This window comes from Colias croceus, chromosome 13 (assembly GCF_905220415.1).
Source record: "Colias croceus chromosome 13, ilColCroc2.1".
NCBI lineage: Eukaryota > Metazoa > Arthropoda > Insecta > Lepidoptera > Pieridae > Colias > Colias croceus.
This window is the reverse complement of record NC_059549.1, coordinates 6,247,988-6,269,895: the sequence shown is the minus strand read 5'-3', so window position 1 is coordinate 6,269,895 and position 21,908 is coordinate 6,247,988. Positions and strand designations below refer to the sequence as shown.

The window sequence follows — 21,908 nt, the reverse complement described above, 5'->3', positions numbered from 1 at the left end:
ATTTCTTTTTCTTCGTCTCCACCGGGAATCGAACCCAGGACCCCTCGGTGCTACGCTCACGCGTAAACCACTGTACCAAGGAGGTCAAGTACATTACGACGACGCGGTTGGCGCAGTGGTAAAGTAACTGCCTACTGAGCCGACGGTCCCGGGTTCGATCCCCGGTCAGGGCAAATATTTGTGTGATGAACTCAATTATTTGTTCTTGGGTCTGGGTGTTATTATCTATATATGTATTTATTAAATATTATATTTATCGTCGCCTAGTACTCACAACACAAGCCTTAATTGAGCTTACTGTGGGACTAGGTCGATTTGTGTAATAATGTCCTATAATATTTATTTATTATTTATTTTATTTATTATATAAGAGTCATCAATCCTTTGGTATTAGAAGGATATCACCTCCTTTCCGCTAAGTTTGTTTCATTTAAACAAGAATTTCTATTACAAATACACATTGTCAATCTACGCTAATGGAGGAATCCCTAAACTTTTAATCTCATGGGGAAATGTTTATAAAACAGATTAAGGTCGAATTGTAACGATAATTCGATGGTGGTTTTGACAACAACCTTTTACAAATTCAGAAGGGGACCTTTTTCTTTCAGTTGTTTTCTAGAATGAAGGACGGTTGTTTAACCCATTTTTTATATGGTTTTGCTTGGATAATTAATGCAAATAAATAAAGGGACATAGTTAGTTTTAGTTTGTGGGATTAAATTATACAAATAAAAGAAACAGTTTTCAATTGATATAAATGATTAATAGAGTTTTTCACAGAATTATTTTGACTCATATCTAAGTTAAAATGTGCGTCGACCATTAAAATTATATGCGTTTTTGGCAGATAAGTGACTTAAATGCAATGAATACACGTAACGTTCTAATATTATATTATGTAATAAATTATTATTAAGAAGGATTTAGAAATGCTTTACAATGTATTGTTTACCACGGTAACAATAAATAGTTAATACCTAGCAATTTTTCCTCATTTTAACGAACTGACATAACAATAAGTGACTAGCATTACAAATAACAAACTACAAAAATGTTTACCTAATAAAATTAAAGACTTTCAAGAGTAGTTGAACGTGTTAACCTAATAAAGTTAAAGACTTTCAAGAGTATTTTAAAGTGTTATAATTTTAAAAAAGTCGGTAGTCGTCGTTAATCGTCATATTATAAAAATCCATTTTATAATTACAGCATCCAATAAAACATAATTTTTTAAATGTATTCGACACAAAATGACATAAGCAATGCGAGAAAACAAAAGGAAAATCTTTTCCATTTCCCAGATTGTAAAGATCAATCAAAAATCTCACGGGTAAATTCCCCAAGTATTGATGCTAAAATTTGAAGTTCATTTGAGAAAATGAATTGAACACGGAAACAGACTCTTTAATGTTATAATTCATATAATCTTACACTTCTGTATTCTGTTCGTTCAATGATATTCTTTCAGTCTTCTTAAGCAGCAAAATTGACAGCGGCAAAAAAACTGCAAAGAACGTAACTTTACTATTGATAGTTTGCTCGGTATCGATCCAAATACTGCTAAACTGTTTTTTAGTTCTAATAGCAAATTCTTTACATTAAAATGGGAATCATTAAAGTATTTCCCCGTAAACTAATTTAATAAAGCCAGAATTCGGTGTTGGAGCCTTAGAATGGCAACCGGGAAGGGTGTCGGCGCGCATGCTCCGTAAGGCTTCCACGCGTTGCCCCGCCAGCCTAACGACGCCAACCTCGCGGGCGGCCGTCCCTACCGGCCTATTTACTTCCAAATTCATTCACGATTCGAATTTTAATCGATACCCACTCGATCATAATAATCAAATCGAGTTAATCACATAACAACTACGCTAATCATTCGACCCCTGAAATTGACTCCGTTTTAATTAAAACGATTTTTCCGTTTCTGTGATTGGTGTTTGTGAAGTGTTTTAATATGAACGTAGCCTAATGAAATCATTATGAAGCGATGAATTTACAACCGATTAATTAAACAGGTATGTATTTACAAAATACGGTTTTTTAAATTCGATTTATGTTGTAATACTAAAGGCACGACCTTGTTAATGTCAATGCTGTTTACTTTATTAAATTAGTGTTTTAACGGCTCGTATTAAGAGCCGAGACTGCGTTTGTGTAATAAAATCTAAGTGTGTCATTAGAAATGTTTTTGCTATTGTAGATCGAACGCAAAATTAATGCAATAATACAGGCTGTAGCTGAGCTCCCACGCTTAGATGTGATTGATTCGATGTTGTAAAAGCAGAGCAAGGGAGGTTTTTGTACGAATAAGTATACTTTAGCTAAAAAGTTATTGTCTTTTCCAATTCTATTACACGTGCGCCAGTGTTTGCTGTACAACGTTATTTAAACCACGAATTATAAACTAACTCAATAAGTTGCTTACTGTGGAATAAAGAGTATCGGATTATGTGAAATACGATACTTTATATCACGAGCAAAATAAAGAACGGATAAAACGGATATTAGTGTAGAATTATCAGATAGGTACGTCCCTAATGCATTATTAATTAATGTGGGTAACTCATTTTATTTAAAAATCGTTAAATATTTGACCCGCAAATGAACGGAACATGTTTATTTTTTGCTTTTTATAAGGATTAATTTAATAATTTAATAAAAGAAAATAAAATGGTTATAATAAACACTGTTAGGCAAAGGATCTGTATCAAAAGAGAAAGAGAGCAATATAATAGAGATTAATTGAAATAATAACTTGCAACTTATTCACTTCTCATCAACACTATTGCAGACTGCCCTTTCAATCTCAATTACATTTACATTTAGAAAATACTAAGATACATTACATAATTATGTCAGGAATAAGAATAAAGTTTTCTTCAGTCTAAAGGATTCGAATTCGAAGCCTTTATTTACATTTTGAATTATTTTCGACACCCACGACTTATTCATGTTGACACGATCCTTATGAGTTCGAATTTGCATTTATTTATGAGCGTATAAAATATTTGTATAATTTACAATGTATGTATTGTAGCGTATAAACACTTTTGTTTTATACAGTGGGGTGTTTGTTGTTGTTATAACTAGCGTCATGTATACGGACTCTTTTTTTTCATTTTATTTAAAATACACATATCCTAGAAGTAGTAGCAATGTATCTATTAGTTAACATAATATGACAATAGTCGTCCTCTCTTTTAGGACGATCAATGGTTTTGGTTGTTGCATCATAACATAAGAAAGATAATTCATTTAATTCTAAATGTGTCTATATTTTTCTGTACTAGACATTATTCTTATAATAAATTTCATCGTTATATAAATAATACACTCTGCCGCGCCTATCTGTCTGCTCGCGATTAACTTAAGAACTACTACACCGATTTGCGTTTCGTTTTCACATGGATAGTGGTTCTCTACAGTATAAACAATGCTGGCAAAGCTTTACCTTACTATATATAATCTCAATATAACCTATACCGTGGGTGGAAAGTTTGTTATCTTATAACTTCTTTTGATAGCGCTCCATTAACTTTTAAAAGGAATTTTGTATTGAATAAAGAAGTAATTTTCGTGCTTATTATGTTGTTAGTTTAGCTTTTTTGTAGTTATTTACATAGGCTCTTTAAAATAGTATCTATGAAACTCTAGAGTTAGTTAAACTGACATGTTAAATTATAATAATTAATGAAAACCTGCCAGTCTATATATTAAGTATAGTAATCACTCTTACTACTAAATCCCAGTTATTTGCATTTATGGCTACGTTAAAAAACATTTAATGGAAATGTTCGCAGTTAATTGCTTCTGGAGAAATTTATCGCAAAATTTATAATACCTATATATCGGTTCGTAAAAATGTATGTGAATCATTTCAGCCGCTGTAGTTTAATTTCCTTGATTGATAATATATTCTATAGTAGGTATATGTTTTGAACCCAGTCACTCATATTAATATTATTTTACAAGTTATGAATTAAAAAAAAAATACTTTTAATTGGCTCTCCTGTAAAGTTAAAAAAATGTCGCTAACATTAACCGATTACTTAGCCTTTCACCCGTCGATTTCATCTTACTGTAACTAAGTACAATAATTACATTATATATATTTTCATAAACTTATATCTATTTGACTACACCTGCTACATTCTACCCGAGCCTGGGTATTTTTTATTATTTCTCTTTGGTATTTTGATGTGCACCTTATGTATAATTATACTACACTAGGTTTCCGCCCGCGGCTTCGCCTCGTATAGTTCCCGTTCCCGTGGGATTGCGTCATTTTCCCGGGATAAAAGTATCCTATGTCCTTTCTCGAGTATCAAAATATCTCCATACCAACTTTCATGAAAATTGGTTCAGTAGTTTAGGCGTGATTGAGTAACAGACAGACAGACAGACAGAGTTACTTTCGCATTTATAATATTAGTTGTATACGTAGTATATTATTATTAGTCTGTGATATTAGTATGGAATTATTTAAATAAAACGAAATAAAGTATACCTATCGACACTACCTACTTCAAACTCAATGGAAACACAATAAGAACTGCGAAACGGAGTTTCATAATTTCTAGTTTATTCTTACAATATTAATTACAGTAAAAGCTCCATCTATACGCGCGGAGAAACGGCTGTAGGTACTGTTAGTATATAATAAAGTACATAAAAAATGTGTGCGTGTACTAGTGTACACACGTGATTTATGACCTTATTTTTCAAAAAATAATTTACTATACAGAAATACGTCTAATCACGCGTGGTAGTGATGAGAAAAAGATGGCGCATAACAAACGCGTAAAAAAATGTTACACTAAATTTTTTTCCAACCCCGATAAAGAAGTTTCAATAATTGTACAAATACGCTTGGTACATAATTCCGATCCCATGCTTTAATTAATCCGGGTCACGTTCGATAACACTTTAATTCTCTAGGCCTTTATACTATCCAGATTTTTAAGCATAAACATTGTTGCCAAGATAGTGTTATTACTGGCCAAAACATGCAATAGGTACTTTACCACAAAATGCTTTTTATCTGTCCTCTGTCAGGGAAGAGCTGTACATTGCCAATTTGTATTTTGTCAGGTTTCTATAACATAAATACAGATGCTGCCAAAAACGCATTACCTTATTCAAATTTGACCTTTCTGACGATTAAACCCGACGAGGTTAGCTAACATCAGCTGGGATGCCTCAGAAAATTTCTGCCGTATCAGCTAAATATAATCTCTAAGCAAATGTAAAAAGAAATAACATGCTCTTTCGTTATAAAAGTTATGTAATCACTGTAATAATAATTTTGTAATATTAGATACAAATACACGTATGCTCATTGCCCATATCTGATGATATTGCTTTTTTTTATGGGATAATTTATATTCATGCTTATATTCAAACTTCAAACGAAAAAAAATAATATCGCAAGAATTTAACAGTTTTATTGTTTAATCTGAATCGTTGCGAAGCGTAGGTCAATTAAGTATTTATCAAACTCCAAGAAAATTTTTATGTGTCTTTAATAAATCGTATCATAATATCATATTATACAGAAAAAATATAAACAGAATCATAAGCAGAAAAGATTTTTTCATATAACACGAATAGGTTCATTACCAATTTGTACTCCTATAAGTCTTGTCTTGAAATACTAAAACTATTCCTAATCATTGCTTGTTCATATTCGTTGGTTATTACAAAATGGAAACTTTATTCATTTGTTTCAATAAATCCATACTAATATTATAAATGCGAAAGTAACTCTGTCTGTCTGTCTGTCTGTTACTCAATCACGCTTTAACTACTGAACCAATTTGCATGAAATTTGGTATAGAGATATTTTGATACCCGAGAAAGGACATAGGATAGGTTTTATCCCGAAAATCCCACGGGAACGGGAACTATGTGGGTTTTTCTTTGACTGCGCGGGCGATGCCGCGGGTGGAAAGCTAGTTATTTATATTAATGCTTTCATAAATACGTCGGTGTAATAATAATAACAAATGGAGTTTATAACAGCTGGTCCCATTTACACAGTCTGTGTTGAAAAAGTAGGTAAATTATCTCACGGCATGTAAGGGTTAACAAATAATGCCTTCGTATTGCTTAACGAAAATAAAACTTGGGTTATTGTAAAAGTTTTTGTTTTTATCTGTTGTTACAGAATGAGAGGAGCGAAGGCAGTTTTTCTCATTTTGTTTTTCGGTCACCTCTCAGCGCTGCCTGATACTATACGAATTGGTGAGTTAACTTACTTACGTTATAAACTTATCATTCGTAATTATCATTCAAAGTTGTCATATAATAACACAAATGCATGAAAAGATTGCAATTTCGACACCAAATTGTCTTTTGTGTCAAAAAAAACCCAACCTTGCTAATATTTACATTATATAAACTTCACAAACACTTTAACTAATGAAACAACATTATTAGAAGTTTATGTTGCGCTCCGCGCGGTTTCGCCATTCAATTATTCTTACTTATTCTACACAATTGTTTCATTCCAATTAAACTTGTATTTTACATTCCTCACGTTTAAGATACAGTATTCTTGTTAATTAAATTTGGTGTTGTAAGTGACATAATTGTAACAGGGGGTCTATTCCACCCGGAGGATGATAAACAAGAAGTTGCGTTCCGATACGCCGTGGAAAGGGTTAACGCGGACAGGGCTGTGTTGCCTCGAGCGAAATTACTCGCTCAGGTAGAAACAATATCGCCTCAAGACAGTTTCCACGCGTCTAAAAGAGGTTCGTACGATACGTAAATAAAACGTAGCAGACTTCGGTGTGAGCTCAATTTTCTTTTTGTGTTACTTTAATAGCTTTTATACAACTCTCGTCTGCGACGTGTGTAGTTTAAATTCTAAGAGAAACTTTAATTTAACAAAAGATGGGAACGGGTTTGCTCCTGAAATTATTATAGCGTTTAACATGTAATTACGTGTGGTTATTATGTTAAATGTGTTAAGTCGTGTAACTATTATTAATACTGCTTCAATTTAGTTTAAATGGGACGCTTAAAGACGTTCAACATGTCTACAGCGAGAATTAATGTTTAATTATTTTATACAAAAGTAGGATAATGTAAACATAATATCTAAATAAGTATGAATTATTGAGATAAAAAACATTATACTAGTTCAAACCCATTGTCGTAAAAAAGACAATATTAAACTTTTTGGAGAAAGAAACTACTATTAGTAACCATAAATTTGTTGTTGTCTGGTTTAAATTTGAAACATTTCATAAAAGCAGATTTTTACCAAAAAAGTAATTTAAGTGCTAGATAAAACACGACAATTTCAAAAGCAAGCAATACATTATCTATTGGTATAGTATGCCACCTCCTACGGAGTGGAGTAGCTGCTATCTTCGGACCGCAATCTGCACCCGCAGCTGCACACGTCCAATCTATATGCGACACAATGGAACTGCCCCACTTGGAGACCAGATGGGACTACAGAACGAGGCGGGAGTCCTGTCTCGTCAACTTGTACCCGCACCCAGCTGCACTCAGCCGCGTGAGTTTCTACAAGCTATGCTACCCTGGTACCTAACCAATTCTCGAGGTTTTGGTGACCTAATAAATTGAATTTTCTTTTCTATAATCTATATAAATAAAATCAAACTATTAACGTGTTTAAAGAGCTCCGTGAATAGATTTAAAAAAGTGACTCAATAAATTTTTGATACAAAAAGATTTGTGAATAAATACTTCATCGAATTGACTGAATATCTTATACAATAAGAAATGTGAAGACTTTTGCCCTTAAAATATTGAATATTAAAGAGTTCGATTGTAACGTCTAGACTAAAACTTAGTGAATAATGGAACAAATCTTAAAACAATATTTCTTATAGGCATACGTAGACCTCGTGAAAGCCTGGGGATGGAAGTCGTTCACAATAGTTTACGAGAACAGCGACGGTTTGGTTCGCCTACAGGAATTACTGAAAGCCCATGGGCCATCCGAACTGCCGGTTGCGGTTAGACAACTGCCCGATTCTCATGACTACAGGTTAATTAACATGCTGATTAGTTATTTATGGCTCTAGTTTAATTTTGGCAAGATAGTATAGTAGGGTAAAAGGGAAATTACATTTTGTTTCGATGCAACTTTTCTTTTTATGTTTTTTGGTTTGAATAATAACATACTTCTAACAGATAAGCAGTAGCTGTTTTTGAAATTTTTTAAGTATTTCGTTTTAAAATCGTTTATAAATAGATAATGTAATAATAGAACATTCATTAATAAAATAAGAACAAATAAGAGGTAGAAATACTATAGTTCTTATTCAAAGAATTATTATTATCAATAGCATGATGATACCCTTAAAATCAAATATTAGCAATACAACACTTCCAAATAACTATCTTCCACAAATGGAAGGCATGATTAATAGCAAATTACTTCAAATTAATATAAATGTTCATTATTTGCGAATATCTGTGCCACGAATTCCAATATCTAGAATTGCGAGAGCTGGCGTTGTCTCTCTTGAGACCTATTATGATTTGCCTTAGCTACCCAACATCTAAATGAATTACAATATTACGCCGATTTGAATATTATAACAACATTAACTAAAATTTATTGTATTGTAACAGTGTCTTCAAAGCTATTAAATCTGATTTACTGATTTATATTTAGCCATTTGAAATTGTTGTCCATTCATAGAGATATTGACGTAATAGTAATTGAAGGAGTAAAACGTCGCACAATATGATCACAATTGCCTTCCAAATAACTGATATAATTGAACGTAACCGAACAATTACTTTCAATACCAATTTCACAGAAAAATATTCATAGAAAAATAACGAATGGCAATGAAATAATCTACCAAATAGATTTTATTCGTGAGAGCGTTATTGCGATTCATCGACACAATGAGGCCCGATCTCATTCTATCCTCACATTTGCTCAATAAATCTGAAATAAACATGTTATTGTTGTTTCTTTTCGCACTTTCGGAAAGCTATCGTTATTTTTGTAGGCCACTTTTGAAACAAATAAAGAACTCTGCGGAATCTCACATTGTACTCGACTGCGTTACCGAGAGGATCAGGGATGTTTTACAGCAAGCGCAACAGATTGGAATGATGTCGGATTATCACAGTTACCTCATCACGTCTTTAGTGAGTTTACTTATTGTTTTCGAACTTCGCTTTAGCACTTTTGGCTTTAAAACTGGAGATTAGACCGGTTTACTGATTTTGTGAGCGGACTAAAGGTACACGTATGATGTTAGTAGAATATAATATTATGTATTGCTTGAGTAAAACTCATCCTCAAAATCTATATCACATATCAACTCTTTTGAATCACATTTAACCAGAATTCAGGACTGTTTTTCTCTTCAAAAAACGTAATTTATGTTATTTATTTACATACATACCTTCCGATACGGATCATTTCAATGTTAATAATTTCCTTATTCGTATGAGTTTGATATTGAATTTGTTATCTATTATTTAGGATTTACACAGCGTTGACTTAGAAGAGTTTAAATACGGTGGCACAAATATAACAGCTCTAAGATTACTTGATCCAGAAAGGCCCGAAGTACAGCGAGTAGTCAGAGATTGGGTTTATGATGAAGCGAGAAAGGGAAGGAAATTACAACTGGGACACACCTCGGCGAAGGTAATTTCGTTTTATAATCCCGTATTTGTTTACGTTCAGAGATTTAATATCGTATTGTTTGTTCGCAGGAAAATATGACTTTTATTAAGGTGAGTTTCATTTCTATTTCAATCATGTTATATTAGTTTACAATATTACAATAAATAAAGAATCTTGTACTTTATGAAGATACAGAGCTTATAAAGAAAATGATACTAAAACAAATGACTACCCATATTTTCATACTACAGTCACACAGATAAAATCTTGCTTACAATTTGCCTCGAGCGAACCTGTTGCTGAACATTAGTATTCTTTAAGCACAAGGTTAATGTGTTGTTTTTCCATGAAGACTGAAACAGCGTTGATGTACGACGCTGTCCATTTGTTCGCGAAAGCGCTGCACGACCTTGACACGTCGCAGCAGATTGACGTTCGGCCTTTGTCGTGTGAGGCGGAGGACACATGGCCTCATGGATATAGCCTGATTAATTATATGAAAATCGTGAGTATTACATATTGAATATATGATAATGCTTTATTGAACTCAACATGCAGAAAGTACATTTTGAATAAGCGAAAGGTGATCTTATCGCTATAGCTGTGTGTATCTAAGTGATCTCTACATGTTGACAATGAAGAAATGGTGACTATTTGCTAGATAATGATGATGTTCAATGTTTACGTTAGGACTTTGGTGTAGAGTTTGTAGTAAAAGTTCTTTAAAGTTTAGTGGTTAAAGTTTTGCCTGTGTGTAAAATATATAACGCTATACGCAAAAATATTATTACGTTATACGCTAAAATTTTATTACATAAACTTTTTTGCGATACCTGGATGGATTTCATTATAGATAAATCTTATCAAGGTCTTGCGTGAGCGTAGTGCTTTAGTATCTCCGTTTTGTTCATTCTTACACGAATTTTTAATCTGTACTGAAAGTGATTTATATAAAGGTTCTTCACATACATTTTATTCTCACACTTAAAAAAGAACACTAGGCTTCTGGAACATTATTAATGTCCGAAACAGTAAATTATATTGACGTTGTTATTTAGTTTAGCAATTTTTTATCATAAATTTAAAAACAATGCTATAATTAAAATGTTATTATAATTATTAAAACTACAATAAAAATAGCATTAGAAAAAAAAGCTAAATACACATTGACCCAAGTCACCCAAGTTTCAAAAGTGAAGTGCCGCTAGAGTCATTATGTAAATTCAGTTTTATCACCTCACCTTCATATGAATTAAATGTTAGGAGCTGTTATTTAAATTATAATTTTTTTAAGTATGGAAAAATTAACAATTAAGTCCTCAGCAAAAAATATTTTACAGTTTAAAATGTGCTTTGCTAAGCTAAGAATCGAATCAAAAACTAATTCCTATTTTTAATTTAATACTCTAAAAATTACGCGTGGATATACGCGTAATTTTTAAGAGCAACCGTATTATGTATGAGCAAAACGACAATTAAGCTTTAAACGTTTAAAATACGAAATCCCATAAAAGTTTATTTTAATTATCGCATTTGCTAAAGCCTACAGAATGATGTTTAGTTTAATAACCGCGTTCATGATTAGTATTTCCTTCAGATATGAAACATTTCTTGCCCCTTCATAATGTATGAAAAGTTCTCTAAACATTTACGAAGTTTTGATCTTCCTGGTTGTTAATGAGGTTTTATTATCATGGAATGTACCCTACCGGCTACCCTATTCATTTAACATGTCGTGTCCCCATCATTAATTTCACCCACATCTTGAAGGGACGAACCTTTTAAAGGAGAGCGGTCAATTTAATATAATACTAGCGGTCCGCCCCGGCTTCGCCCGTGGTACATATTCACGTTTTCTCTACATAAGAACCATCCTCGTACATCAAGGAATATAATTAAAAAAAGAATTAAAGAAATCAGTTCAGCTGTTCTAAAGTTATGCGCTTACCAACACATTTTGGGATTCATTTTTATATTATAAGACTAGCGGTCCACCCCGGCTTCGCCCGTGGTACATAATTTACGTTTTCCCTAATTAAGAACCATCCTCGTACTTCAAGGAATATAATAAAAAAAGAATTATCGAAATCGGTTCAGCCGTTCTCGAATTATGCGCTTACCAACACATTTTGCGATTCATTTTTATATATAAGATAATAATATCCAAACACATAAATATTAAAAAATATATTGAAGTAAATTTACATAACATTAAAAATCTTGCGAATTCTTGAGGATTGTCCATTTTTCATTTCGTTGATTTTTTTTTATCGAAAACCTGTAAAAGTTCTGAAAAAATCACGTTTAATTAAAAATATTCGTATATAAAATATTAAAGAGCATTAAACTTTTATGCTTATATTAATTATTATTCTTAATAGAATATTAAAGTCCCAGCTTCATCGGACAATGAAAAAAAGATAAAAAAGCCCCCAATCCTTTTATCAGAGTTTTACATTAGTGATTCAGTCCAGTGATGTGGTTCATAGGAAAAGTGTTATTTATTATTCATAATATATAATCTTTCCATCTTTACTTCCCTTTCTACTATAAATTTTCCGCTATAAACGTGACATGAAATTTTATTACATATTTAAAATCGCTACGCAGTACGCACAAAGGGCATAAACCACAAGATGCCTCGTTACGCACTCAAGATTTATCAGATTATATTAGGTATTTTATATTTTAAGCTTCAGTATATATTCAATCTTCGACCCCAAAAGTTTCATACTAAAATTTTTCATTCCATTCAATAAACAGGTAGAAATGAAAGGTTTAACGGGAGTTATAAAGTTCGATCATCAAGGTTTCCGCAGCGATTTTACCCTTGACATAATAGAGCTGACGAGGGACGGCCTACAAAAGGCCGGGACGTGGAATGCATCCGAAGGTGTCAACTACACACGATCTTACGGCGATAACCAGAAGCAAATCGTCGAAATACTCCAAAACAAAACGCTCATCGTCACTACGATACTGGTAAGAAACAATTTCGTGGTACTTCATTCACTGGAACATTTTATTACTCCCCCGTGTCACACTAAAACGAAATTAGCCCTGCTAACTGATAAATTCACACAAAATTTCAGAGAAAGTGGAAAATTATTTAAATCAAAAGGTATTTAATATGTATATTTTGTCCACTTATTGGAGGTACGTGCTTTGTTACATTTTGGAGTCTGTAAAACTGCGGTAACGTAAATTTTTATTTACCTTGACGCCATTTATGAAAAGATAAATGGAATAGGTGTGCTAAATTTTATTTTTGCACACTTACACGTTTACTGAAATAGTCGTTTTCAGCTATTACATTGTTTTAAGCAATTGTGGTTCATTTAGATACAAAAAAAAAATAGATTTATTAAAAAAATAAAATAAATAAATCGTTCATTTTAAGTTGTATCCATTATCTACTATTAAAATAAAATCTTATTCTCGAAACTAGCGGCGTGCGTTAACAATAAACAACGTTACATCGCACTAAATTCTCACATCGATTCCCTAGAGCGCACCCTACTGCATGCGAAAGGAGGCGAGTGAGAAACTGACCGGCAACGCACAATTCGAGGGCTACGCAATCGATCTAATTCACGAGATTTCAAAAATCCTCGGCTTCAATTACACATTCAAGCTGGCTCCCGATGGTCGATACGGCTCGTTCAATCGCGAGACCAAAGAGTGGGATGGGATGATCCGCGAATTGCTGGAACAACGGGCCGATTTAGCGATCGCTGACCTCACTATCACGTATGACAGGTAATTCAATAAATGTTTTGATATATTGAACTGGAATTCAATTTTAGGATAATGCCGAATTGTGGATTGAACTTGGTGCGAAATAACAGATAGGGAAATTCTATTTGGATACCAATTGCTTTGTTTTTTGAAAGAAAAATATAAATTGGATGTTTGATATTTTCAACATTTCACTTTGGACAGAATTTTATCTTATATTTCATTATTTTACACAAATTACATTTTAGATATGATCGCAGACAAAAAATAGAAAATTGTATCTATTTTATTGCATTAAAGTTTAAAGAAAATCTGAGATAATTTAAAAATGTTTCTAAGAACTTTAAAATTTCTGCTCCTTGTGGAATTCAAAGGAATGTTGACTAAGCTAAAATCTCGTTAAAGTAATGTAGCAAATGTGCAGCAGGTTAATAAAATATCATCTAAGTAGATACAAAGAACTTTTGTAGTCGCATTACTATACGTCTTCAGATATCGCGAAACTCTTTGAATTTGTCACCAAGCTTCATGTTAACTCCGAGGTTCATTAATTTTACTGCTCCGGGCTACGCGCTAATGCACATGTCTGGGTCTATGTTAATTTCCTCTGTTGGAATGTTGTCACGTGTTTGTTTAATTATTTAACGGTTCATATTTTTAGCTCCATCTTTAAATTACTTGTTATGCAGGATTTCTACATGTTTTGGCATTTATTTTTTAGCTTTATTTTTCCTACTATTAAATTCCTCAAGCTCTCGTACGGGTTGCTTCATTGTAATAATTATTTCTTATTCTTCGTTAAAATTTACTTACCTCGTATAAGTATATTATGATTTTAAGCGTTTTATTTTACCCCCTGAGAACCGATAACATTCCATCACTACCATCGTTCATCAGTTTCCTGCCGTTGTCACACCCATTATAAAATCCTTTGATCTGTTCCTAGAACTAATATTATAAACAATTTCCACACCAGAGAGCAAGTCGTAGACTTCACGATGCCGTTCATGAACCTCGGTATATCAGTGCTATACCGCAAACCGATCAAGCAGCCGCCAAATCTCTTTTCCTTCCTCTCCCCTTTGTCTCTGGACGTTTGGATCTACATGGCAACCGCTTATTTGGGAGTGTCCGTTCTTCTGTTTATACTCGCAAGGTAAGAAATGTTTAATATAATATGTTTTAAATTATGTTTGTTATTATGTTTGTTTGTAATATGTTTCATATTATGTTTTAAATTTAATTCTGTATTCCATATTTAAGAAAAATTTTGAGACAATATTTACTTACATGATCTTGTTATCGATTTAAATGTACCATCAGAATACAACAACTGATGTAGGTATTCTTCTAATTTAATACGTTTGAGTTTTCATTTTCTCACAATCAAGTGAATGCTAACTGTAAAAAATATTTGTTTTAAAAATATTACAACATAGCGTAGTTTTATTCCAGTTAAAATTATTTTTGTGTGTGTTTCAAACAATTCATTAGGTTCACTCCATACGAATGGCACCAATCTCGCACGGCAGACGGCGAAAAAATGGAGAATATATTTTCCCTAGCAAATTGTTTATGGTTTGCGATCGGCTCGCTCATGCAACAGAGCTGTGACTTTTTGCCCAAGTAAGATAGCCTGTATCACAATGGATCTCTTTGATATTAGATACAAACTTGTTGAATGCAAGATTGTTTCTGGTATTATTTATGGTGACCACAGCGAAGTCCACAGGAGTGATGAGATCGAAAATGTTAATAAAAACTGAAGTGAACCAACACAATAGAACCATCTAGATCATTTTGGCTAACAACATACGAAAGTTAAGTCATTACAAGATGCAAATCTAATGTATTCAGATTTAGAAATGAAATACCAACTCGAACTCGCCGTGAATGACCTTAAAGGTCGTTTACATCACATCACATTCAATATTACATTCCAACATATTTCATTATAATTTAATACGAAACTGATATTCAAAATCCCTCATCACAGTTATATTTTTGACAGATTATTTTAAAGTAACAGCGAAGGTTTCCTTGTTACTTAAAATTGTTACATAAATTGATATAAAAATATAATCATTTTGAAAGTATGATAGCTTTGATTTAATACAATTGCCCATCTACAATAGAGAGTATCAATTCACGTATTCCATCTGTATGACGTTCATTCAACTATACCTGCGTTTATCAGAAATGAGTCGAAGTCCTCCGTAACGCTTCCGATACGGAGCTTCAGTGAATGACGGGGTATATTTGGGCGCAGGTTCAGTCCGTACGAGTGGGACAGTCCCCGCAACTGTGTTGACGAGCCGCCAGTCCTGGAGAATCAGTTCACACTGTTGAACTCGCTATGGTTCACCATTGGATCATTGATGCAGCAAGGTTCGGATATCGCACCGAAGTAAGTCAACTGGAAAATCTATGCCAGAAATCACCGCACTACGAAATTGAATTCACAAAGGCTCAAAAAATGAATCATCATTCAATTCAAAGTACTTCGTTAAACTAATTAGTTACAAAGCGACCACAGCCCTTTGTGAATTTCAAGTTTCGGTGGCCGCTTAGCGACCAATTTAAATAGAAACGTGTTGGCGATTTCAACTATCCCAGGTTTTTGCTAGATAGTTAACAGTTTGTTATTTAGTTGCTAATTGATTTTGAAGAGAGATAATTTTTCGCACCACAGTGCTTCTGTAGTATCCATAGCTTGCTGCATCAAAATTATAATTCATAAGTAAATCAATGTTGTTGTATTTTCTATCCCTGTGTTCGTGGTCTTAGTAAAAGCTCATAATTCCAGTAGTTATGAAATTGAGTTCAGATAATAGATTAACTTGTGCTAACCGATCTTCCGATGTAGTTGAAGGCTTCAGTATATAGTTCAAACATTGCTATTAAATTGTGAATTAATTCTCTTTGACTAGGATAGGGATTTTACTTAAATAAAAAATAAATGTTTATAGCATTTTTAAAGATCTGTGGACAGAATTACCTACAATATGTTTAAAGTACAGGTGCATTTACTACTACTACTAACAAAGGTTCAATTTCATATTATAAGTTGGGATTTCCATTTCCTCTAAGAAGAATACGATGCAAAACAATGAATTTTTAATATTTAATACTTTATCAAACCAGAGCTGTTTCAACTCGTATGGTGGCCGGCATGTGGTGGTTCTTTACATTGATTATGATATCCTCGTACACGGCAAACTTAGCCGCTTTCCTCACTGTGGAAAGAATGGATTCGCCAATTGAGAGCGCGGAAGATTTAGCTAAACAAACCAAAATAAAATATGGCGCTTTGAAAGGAGGTTCTACGGCTGCTTTTTTTAGGGTACGTATGAGATTGGTTTATAAGTCTGCTCATATAAGTGTCGTATCTATTCATTTTATCTTAAAATAAATTCAGATATTCCAAGATTTTATTTTCAACAAATATAGATACTTTTGTTGCTATAGGACTCAAATTTCTCTACATACCAACGAATGTGGTCATTCATGGAATCTGCGCGACCTACGGTATTTACGAGCAGCAATAAAGAGGGGGAGGAAAGGGTCATGCGTGGGAAAGGGTCGTATGCATATCTAATGGAATCCACTACCATTGAATACGTTGTAGAGAGAAACTGTGATTTGACGCAAGTTGGTGGAATGTTGGACTCTAAGGGATATGGAATAGCCATGCCACCTAGTGAGTTCCTTATTAAACTATTAAACACGCTGTAGTAATAGGTTTTGTTGTAATTGTGTCTATAATAATGTAAATCACGGTTAAAAGCAAATAAAATTGTAACTTCTTTTATTAGATTAGATTCGTAGTTAATCCTCTTTGTAATAGGAGGAATAACAACCCACAGGTCTCGTCGCTTTACCTACTTAAAATTCCTGTGTAGATACGGTTACAAACGCAATTTTTTACTCCAATATTTATTGGTATTCCTTTTTTCTTTATAATTCGTTCAAATAATTATGTTCCATTCCCAAGTTAGAATATTATAATACTGTAATAAGCTTATCGAAAAAAAGATTGATTTAAAAGAAATTATTATTCGAAACCCAGTTAATTCGCGAAGGAAATTTGATTGAAGCTCTGCAAAACAATAAGTACAATAAATCGTATCACCAGTATTTTATTGAGTTAAAATTCCATTTAATTAATTATTAAGCATTATCCACTTTTCCATAGCCGCATTAAAAATTCAAATACCTACTTCTATAGCATTATAGTATTCTCTTGGGTTTAATTCTTGGAGCATTTTGCTTCAGAATCAACGCATGTAGAGTTTAAAAATATATTTTGGCGTAGGTATACATTAGGTAGTGACCCCATTTATTTAGGCGTAACGTCCTTTACGGAATAACTTATATCATTTTTAAAACCTTCACGAAAAAGCATTCTTGATTTTTCACGACGAATCTTAGCCGTGAATAAATCGGATCAGTTTATTCAGGCATATACTTAAGGTAGGTTCTTTATGCTAAAAACGCCTATGTACTTCAGTTGAAGGATTAGTTAGTCTATAAATACGATTTTGATGTAACTAATAGGACACTTATAATCAACTAAAACAAACAAGAATTGCACAATTCTGTTGAACGTATCACTTTATCTACAAAATTAAATCCACAAACATCCTCAAACGCTACACGAAAACATGCAAGAGCTTATTTCGGTCATTAAATATAAACTTTTCACTTTGTAGATTCGCCATACCGTACCGCTATAAGTGGCGCTGTTTTGAAACTACAAGAAGAAGGGAAACTGCACATATTGAAAACAAAGTGGTGGAAGGAGAAACGCGGCGGCGGCTCTTGTAGAGTACGTTCATGTTAGGCTTTTACGGCATGTTTACATGGCCTACAATCCAAAAGCCTTTTAGTTTTTAAACGCCAAAAAACAGCATGAATTTTAATGATTGTGAACTCAAATTGTGCCATGATCTAAATAGCGGACGTAAATTTTAAGTAGTCTTTCATTGTGGTTGAATTATGCACTACCTCTGGCGGTGTGACGCCTTTGTTTGCCTTTTTCGGGATGTAAATATATAGTTCGCAATCTCCGGTAGCTTTTAGTTTTGGGACAGCTAAACTCAGTTTAAGCTTACTAACTGGCAAGCTGAAATATTAAAGTAATAATTTGAATATGAAAAATGTAGGCTGAAGATAAAAATGGCACTAAAAATCGTGTCAATAGGAATTATTTTGAATGGTAAAAAGAAGCGCGTCCTCACGGAATGCTTATTCATAGTTTCAATGTTTCATAAATAGGACGAAACCTCGAAATCTTCGTCCACTGCCAACGAACTGGGCTTAGCTAACGTGGGCGGCGTTTTCGTGGTGCTGATGGGCGGCATGGGGGTCGCTTGCGTCATAGCCGTCTGTGAATTCGTCTGGAAGTCTAGGAAGGTGGCAGTCGACGAACGGGTAAGTTTCAGTATAACATTTTTTATAGCACAAACTAGAGCGAGGAGTCAATGACTCAATATTGTTTGTTGCCTTTGATTGACTATTATTTATTGGTCTATAGAGATGGTCTATTTTGGTTTATATAGATATTATTTATTTGTCTGTGCTGTAGGAATGAAATATTCCATAATAGTTTTAGTTTGTTAATTTATATCACAGGACTTTAAATGTTATGTTTGACTTTTTTTATTTAACATTACAATATTAGAGGATTATTCATTAATTTTTATGTTTCATGGATTTTTATTTACGTTGAATGTTTTGTTTTGTTCTAGGTTTATTTTTAAACGACATAGGTAAATGTATGTGAACAATTTTTTAGGCTCATTAATTTTGAAAGTGTTTCTTTATAAATTATATTGTATTATGTACCTTAAACAGCTAGACAGTAGCGCTATTTTAATCCGTAGTCAATACTTCCATGATAAATACTCGGTACCTACTTTTATTTTCACGCTACACTACACAACAGAAGGAGGAGGTAAACTTTTTCTAAACATTTACTTTATCTGCTCGCCAGTATAAATTCTACTGCGTTCCGTTTACTTTGTCCGTTCAGGCATCGCTTTGCTCAGAGATGGCATCCGAGCTACGTTCTGCTTTGAAGTGTCCGAGCGGGGGGAGCGGAGGGGGCAGCGGGCCGCGGGAGGGGGCGGATTCCCCATACTTGCACTATGGATTCAGCACTAAGAGCCAGCTGCACTAGCGAGCAGACCGTGCCTTCGCGCCCCCCAGTGACGTGTAGGCATGGGCTGATAACGTACCAAATTTTAAGATTAAACTAAGGACAACGGGAATTCGTAATGGAAATTTTATCGATTCGTCAACGTCAAGGGACGACACAGGATGACAGCCATTAATTAAATCTCTCGTCTTTTTTGTTCATTTGATACGGAGATATTAATTTAGCATGAATGTAATTAAATGATAATATTTAAATAAGTAAGTTTTTATGAATGACCGAAACAACCAGACTTGTATTGTTCAATTGAGTTTAATTGTGTGCCGAATGGATGAACGAATTATAAAAATATTTATGTATCGTATCGTAAAATGTGTTTTGCGTTTACGGTTGCTTTTTACACAAATTAACTTATACAACTACTGCCGTATTTCAGAGATCAGTGTAAATAATAATATAACTCATATCGAATAAATTAAGATACAATAAAATTGTTGTGACGTACGTATTTTAATATTTATAGATATAGATATGTTTTCGACTTCAAGATATTATGTTAAATGAACTAAAACTTGCCAAATAAAATAAACTTGTGCCAAATATTATGCAAGTTTTTTGTAAATAGTAGACACATTTATCTGTAAGAATTCATCTTCCATAATTGTAATTTGATGCTGCTCATAGCTATTGTAAATACCATTTCATTCAAATAGATTATATTTAAACTGGTTCTTAAGGAAAATGAGAAAAGCGTAAATTGTACGTCTAATTACTCAATTATTAAATGAAAATGCTCACGTCGTGTTTTACAGCTCATTTACACTACATCCGACCGACCACAATGACGTCATAAAAGCGGATATAAATTTTTGTTTATTTCGGTTACCGATTAACATTCTAGCGTAAGAGAAGTTAATATCCAATGTTGGCAATCAACATATTGACAAAGCTACGTATAACAGTATAATTTGATTTGGCTGCCAAATTTGATCGTTAATTCTGATTCTAATACCAAATTGGGCCCGTCAAATTCGTGGCAAATTACTTTTTTTATTGGCGAATGAAATATTCAACAGGGATTTTATTAAACAAATAGCGTAAAGTTTTCATATCTCAAACAATCAGAAAACTAAGCCCTGTATTTGTTTTTATGTTCTTATAGTGTGAAGTTATTGAAAGAAATTTAGTTTCTTAAAACGGCAAACATTGGGTCTTCAGATTGGTGTAAATGAGCTAAGTATAAGTAGAGATAAGTTTGTGGATAGAACATAAGATTCGTGTATTTAAAATTGACCACGGTAAAAGAATTATAGATGGAATATATTAGGTAATTCAATAAAACAACGGAAAGTATTGCATTTGTGACTAACAGCTCAACGTGTGCCAAAACATTCAGTCTACAATCTTAATATATTTTGTAAGTTCATACGTAAATTGACTAAAATAATAAATCGTTTTACTGATATTGTGTTTTATTTTATTGCCTCATTTATACATTCATTCCAAAATAGTTATATTTCATTTTAAATGTTCATTAACATTCAATGTCGCTATGCTATAAGCTATGAAATAATATGCTTTTATTGATAGCTGTAAAAATTTATTATATCTATTGAAATGTTAGGTACACTTTATTACAATAAAAAGCTGTTTCACATATCGTTAATTTGTATTGAATACACTATAAATTCTTAATTAAGATTCTACGTTATATAAGCCAATTAAATATACGTGGTACGTTGGTGCAGCTAACAACCCCTACAGTGTTACAACATCTAAGAACCGATACTTAACCACACTCCAAATTGATTACTCTGAAAGCACTCACTCAAGATCATATTCACTAATATTGCTTCACTTTTTAGAAAAATTCGCTTCCTTTGTTTACAAAGAGCACACCCTGTTCTAGCTATATCGCGTAGCTCTGATGAGTTACGTGTCAAAAACACAAAACAGCGATCCGATTAACTTTAATACTGAGGCAAAAAAGCTTGCTTATTTGACAAACTCCCCTGAGCAGCAATACGGACGGATCTTGTTAACGAGTGGCATGTTTTGCCGACCAGAGGGCTTGTAACGTTTAATATTGTTTGAATTATGCCCCCACACGCTTAATATAAGGTGGTTACAGTAAATGGTTTAAATATTCCGACTCTTGACACGTCAGTTATAACAGCGGATATTAAACTGTAATTCTCAAGAGCGTAGTTCGTAGGTATTGCTTTTTATTTCGTTTCATTCCATGATTAATGTTTTCCTATGTGGGAGCTTAAATTTGTTTATACGTTCATGTTTTTTTATGTCCCATAGGTTCATAGGTATACTATTACGTAAATTTAAAAATTTAATAGCACGATTGCAATTTTTACACTATCT

General features: G+C 33.1%; 1 protein-coding gene across 5 annotated transcripts; it reads left to right on the top strand.

The window, feature by feature from the left end:
* The first annotated feature begins 1,760 nt into the window (after positions 1-1,760).
* On the top strand, positions 1,761-20,962 carry LOC123696823 (glutamate receptor ionotropic, kainate 2). Of its 5 annotated transcripts, none has more exons than XM_045643198.1 (20): positions 1,761-2,018; positions 6,170-6,246; positions 6,603-6,758; positions 7,347-7,531; positions 7,872-8,029; positions 9,009-9,150; positions 9,491-9,658; positions 9,727-9,747; positions 9,990-10,142; positions 12,401-12,619; positions 13,146-13,396; positions 14,352-14,531; positions 15,645-15,782; positions 16,520-16,718; positions 16,844-17,075; positions 18,088-18,203; positions 18,653-18,808; positions 19,126-19,146; positions 19,323-19,331; positions 19,410-19,469. In XM_045643198.1, exons 2-18 carry the CDS (start codon positions 6,171-6,173, stop codon positions 19,135-19,137), a joined length of 2,562 nt encoding a protein of 853 aa, XP_045499154.1. In that variant the 5' UTR covers positions 1,761-2,018; position 6,170; the 3' UTR covers positions 19,138-19,146; positions 19,323-19,331; positions 19,410-19,469. The 5 variants fall into 5 exon arrangements, with proteins under 5 accessions (XP_045499154.1, XP_045499155.1, XP_045499150.1 ...); XM_045643199.1 differs by having other exon boundaries at positions 19,126-19,152; positions 19,410-19,463; XM_045643194.1 differs by lacking the exon at positions 19,126-19,146 and having other exon boundaries at positions 19,410-20,962.
* The last annotated feature ends 946 nt before the right edge of the window (positions 20,963-21,908 follow it).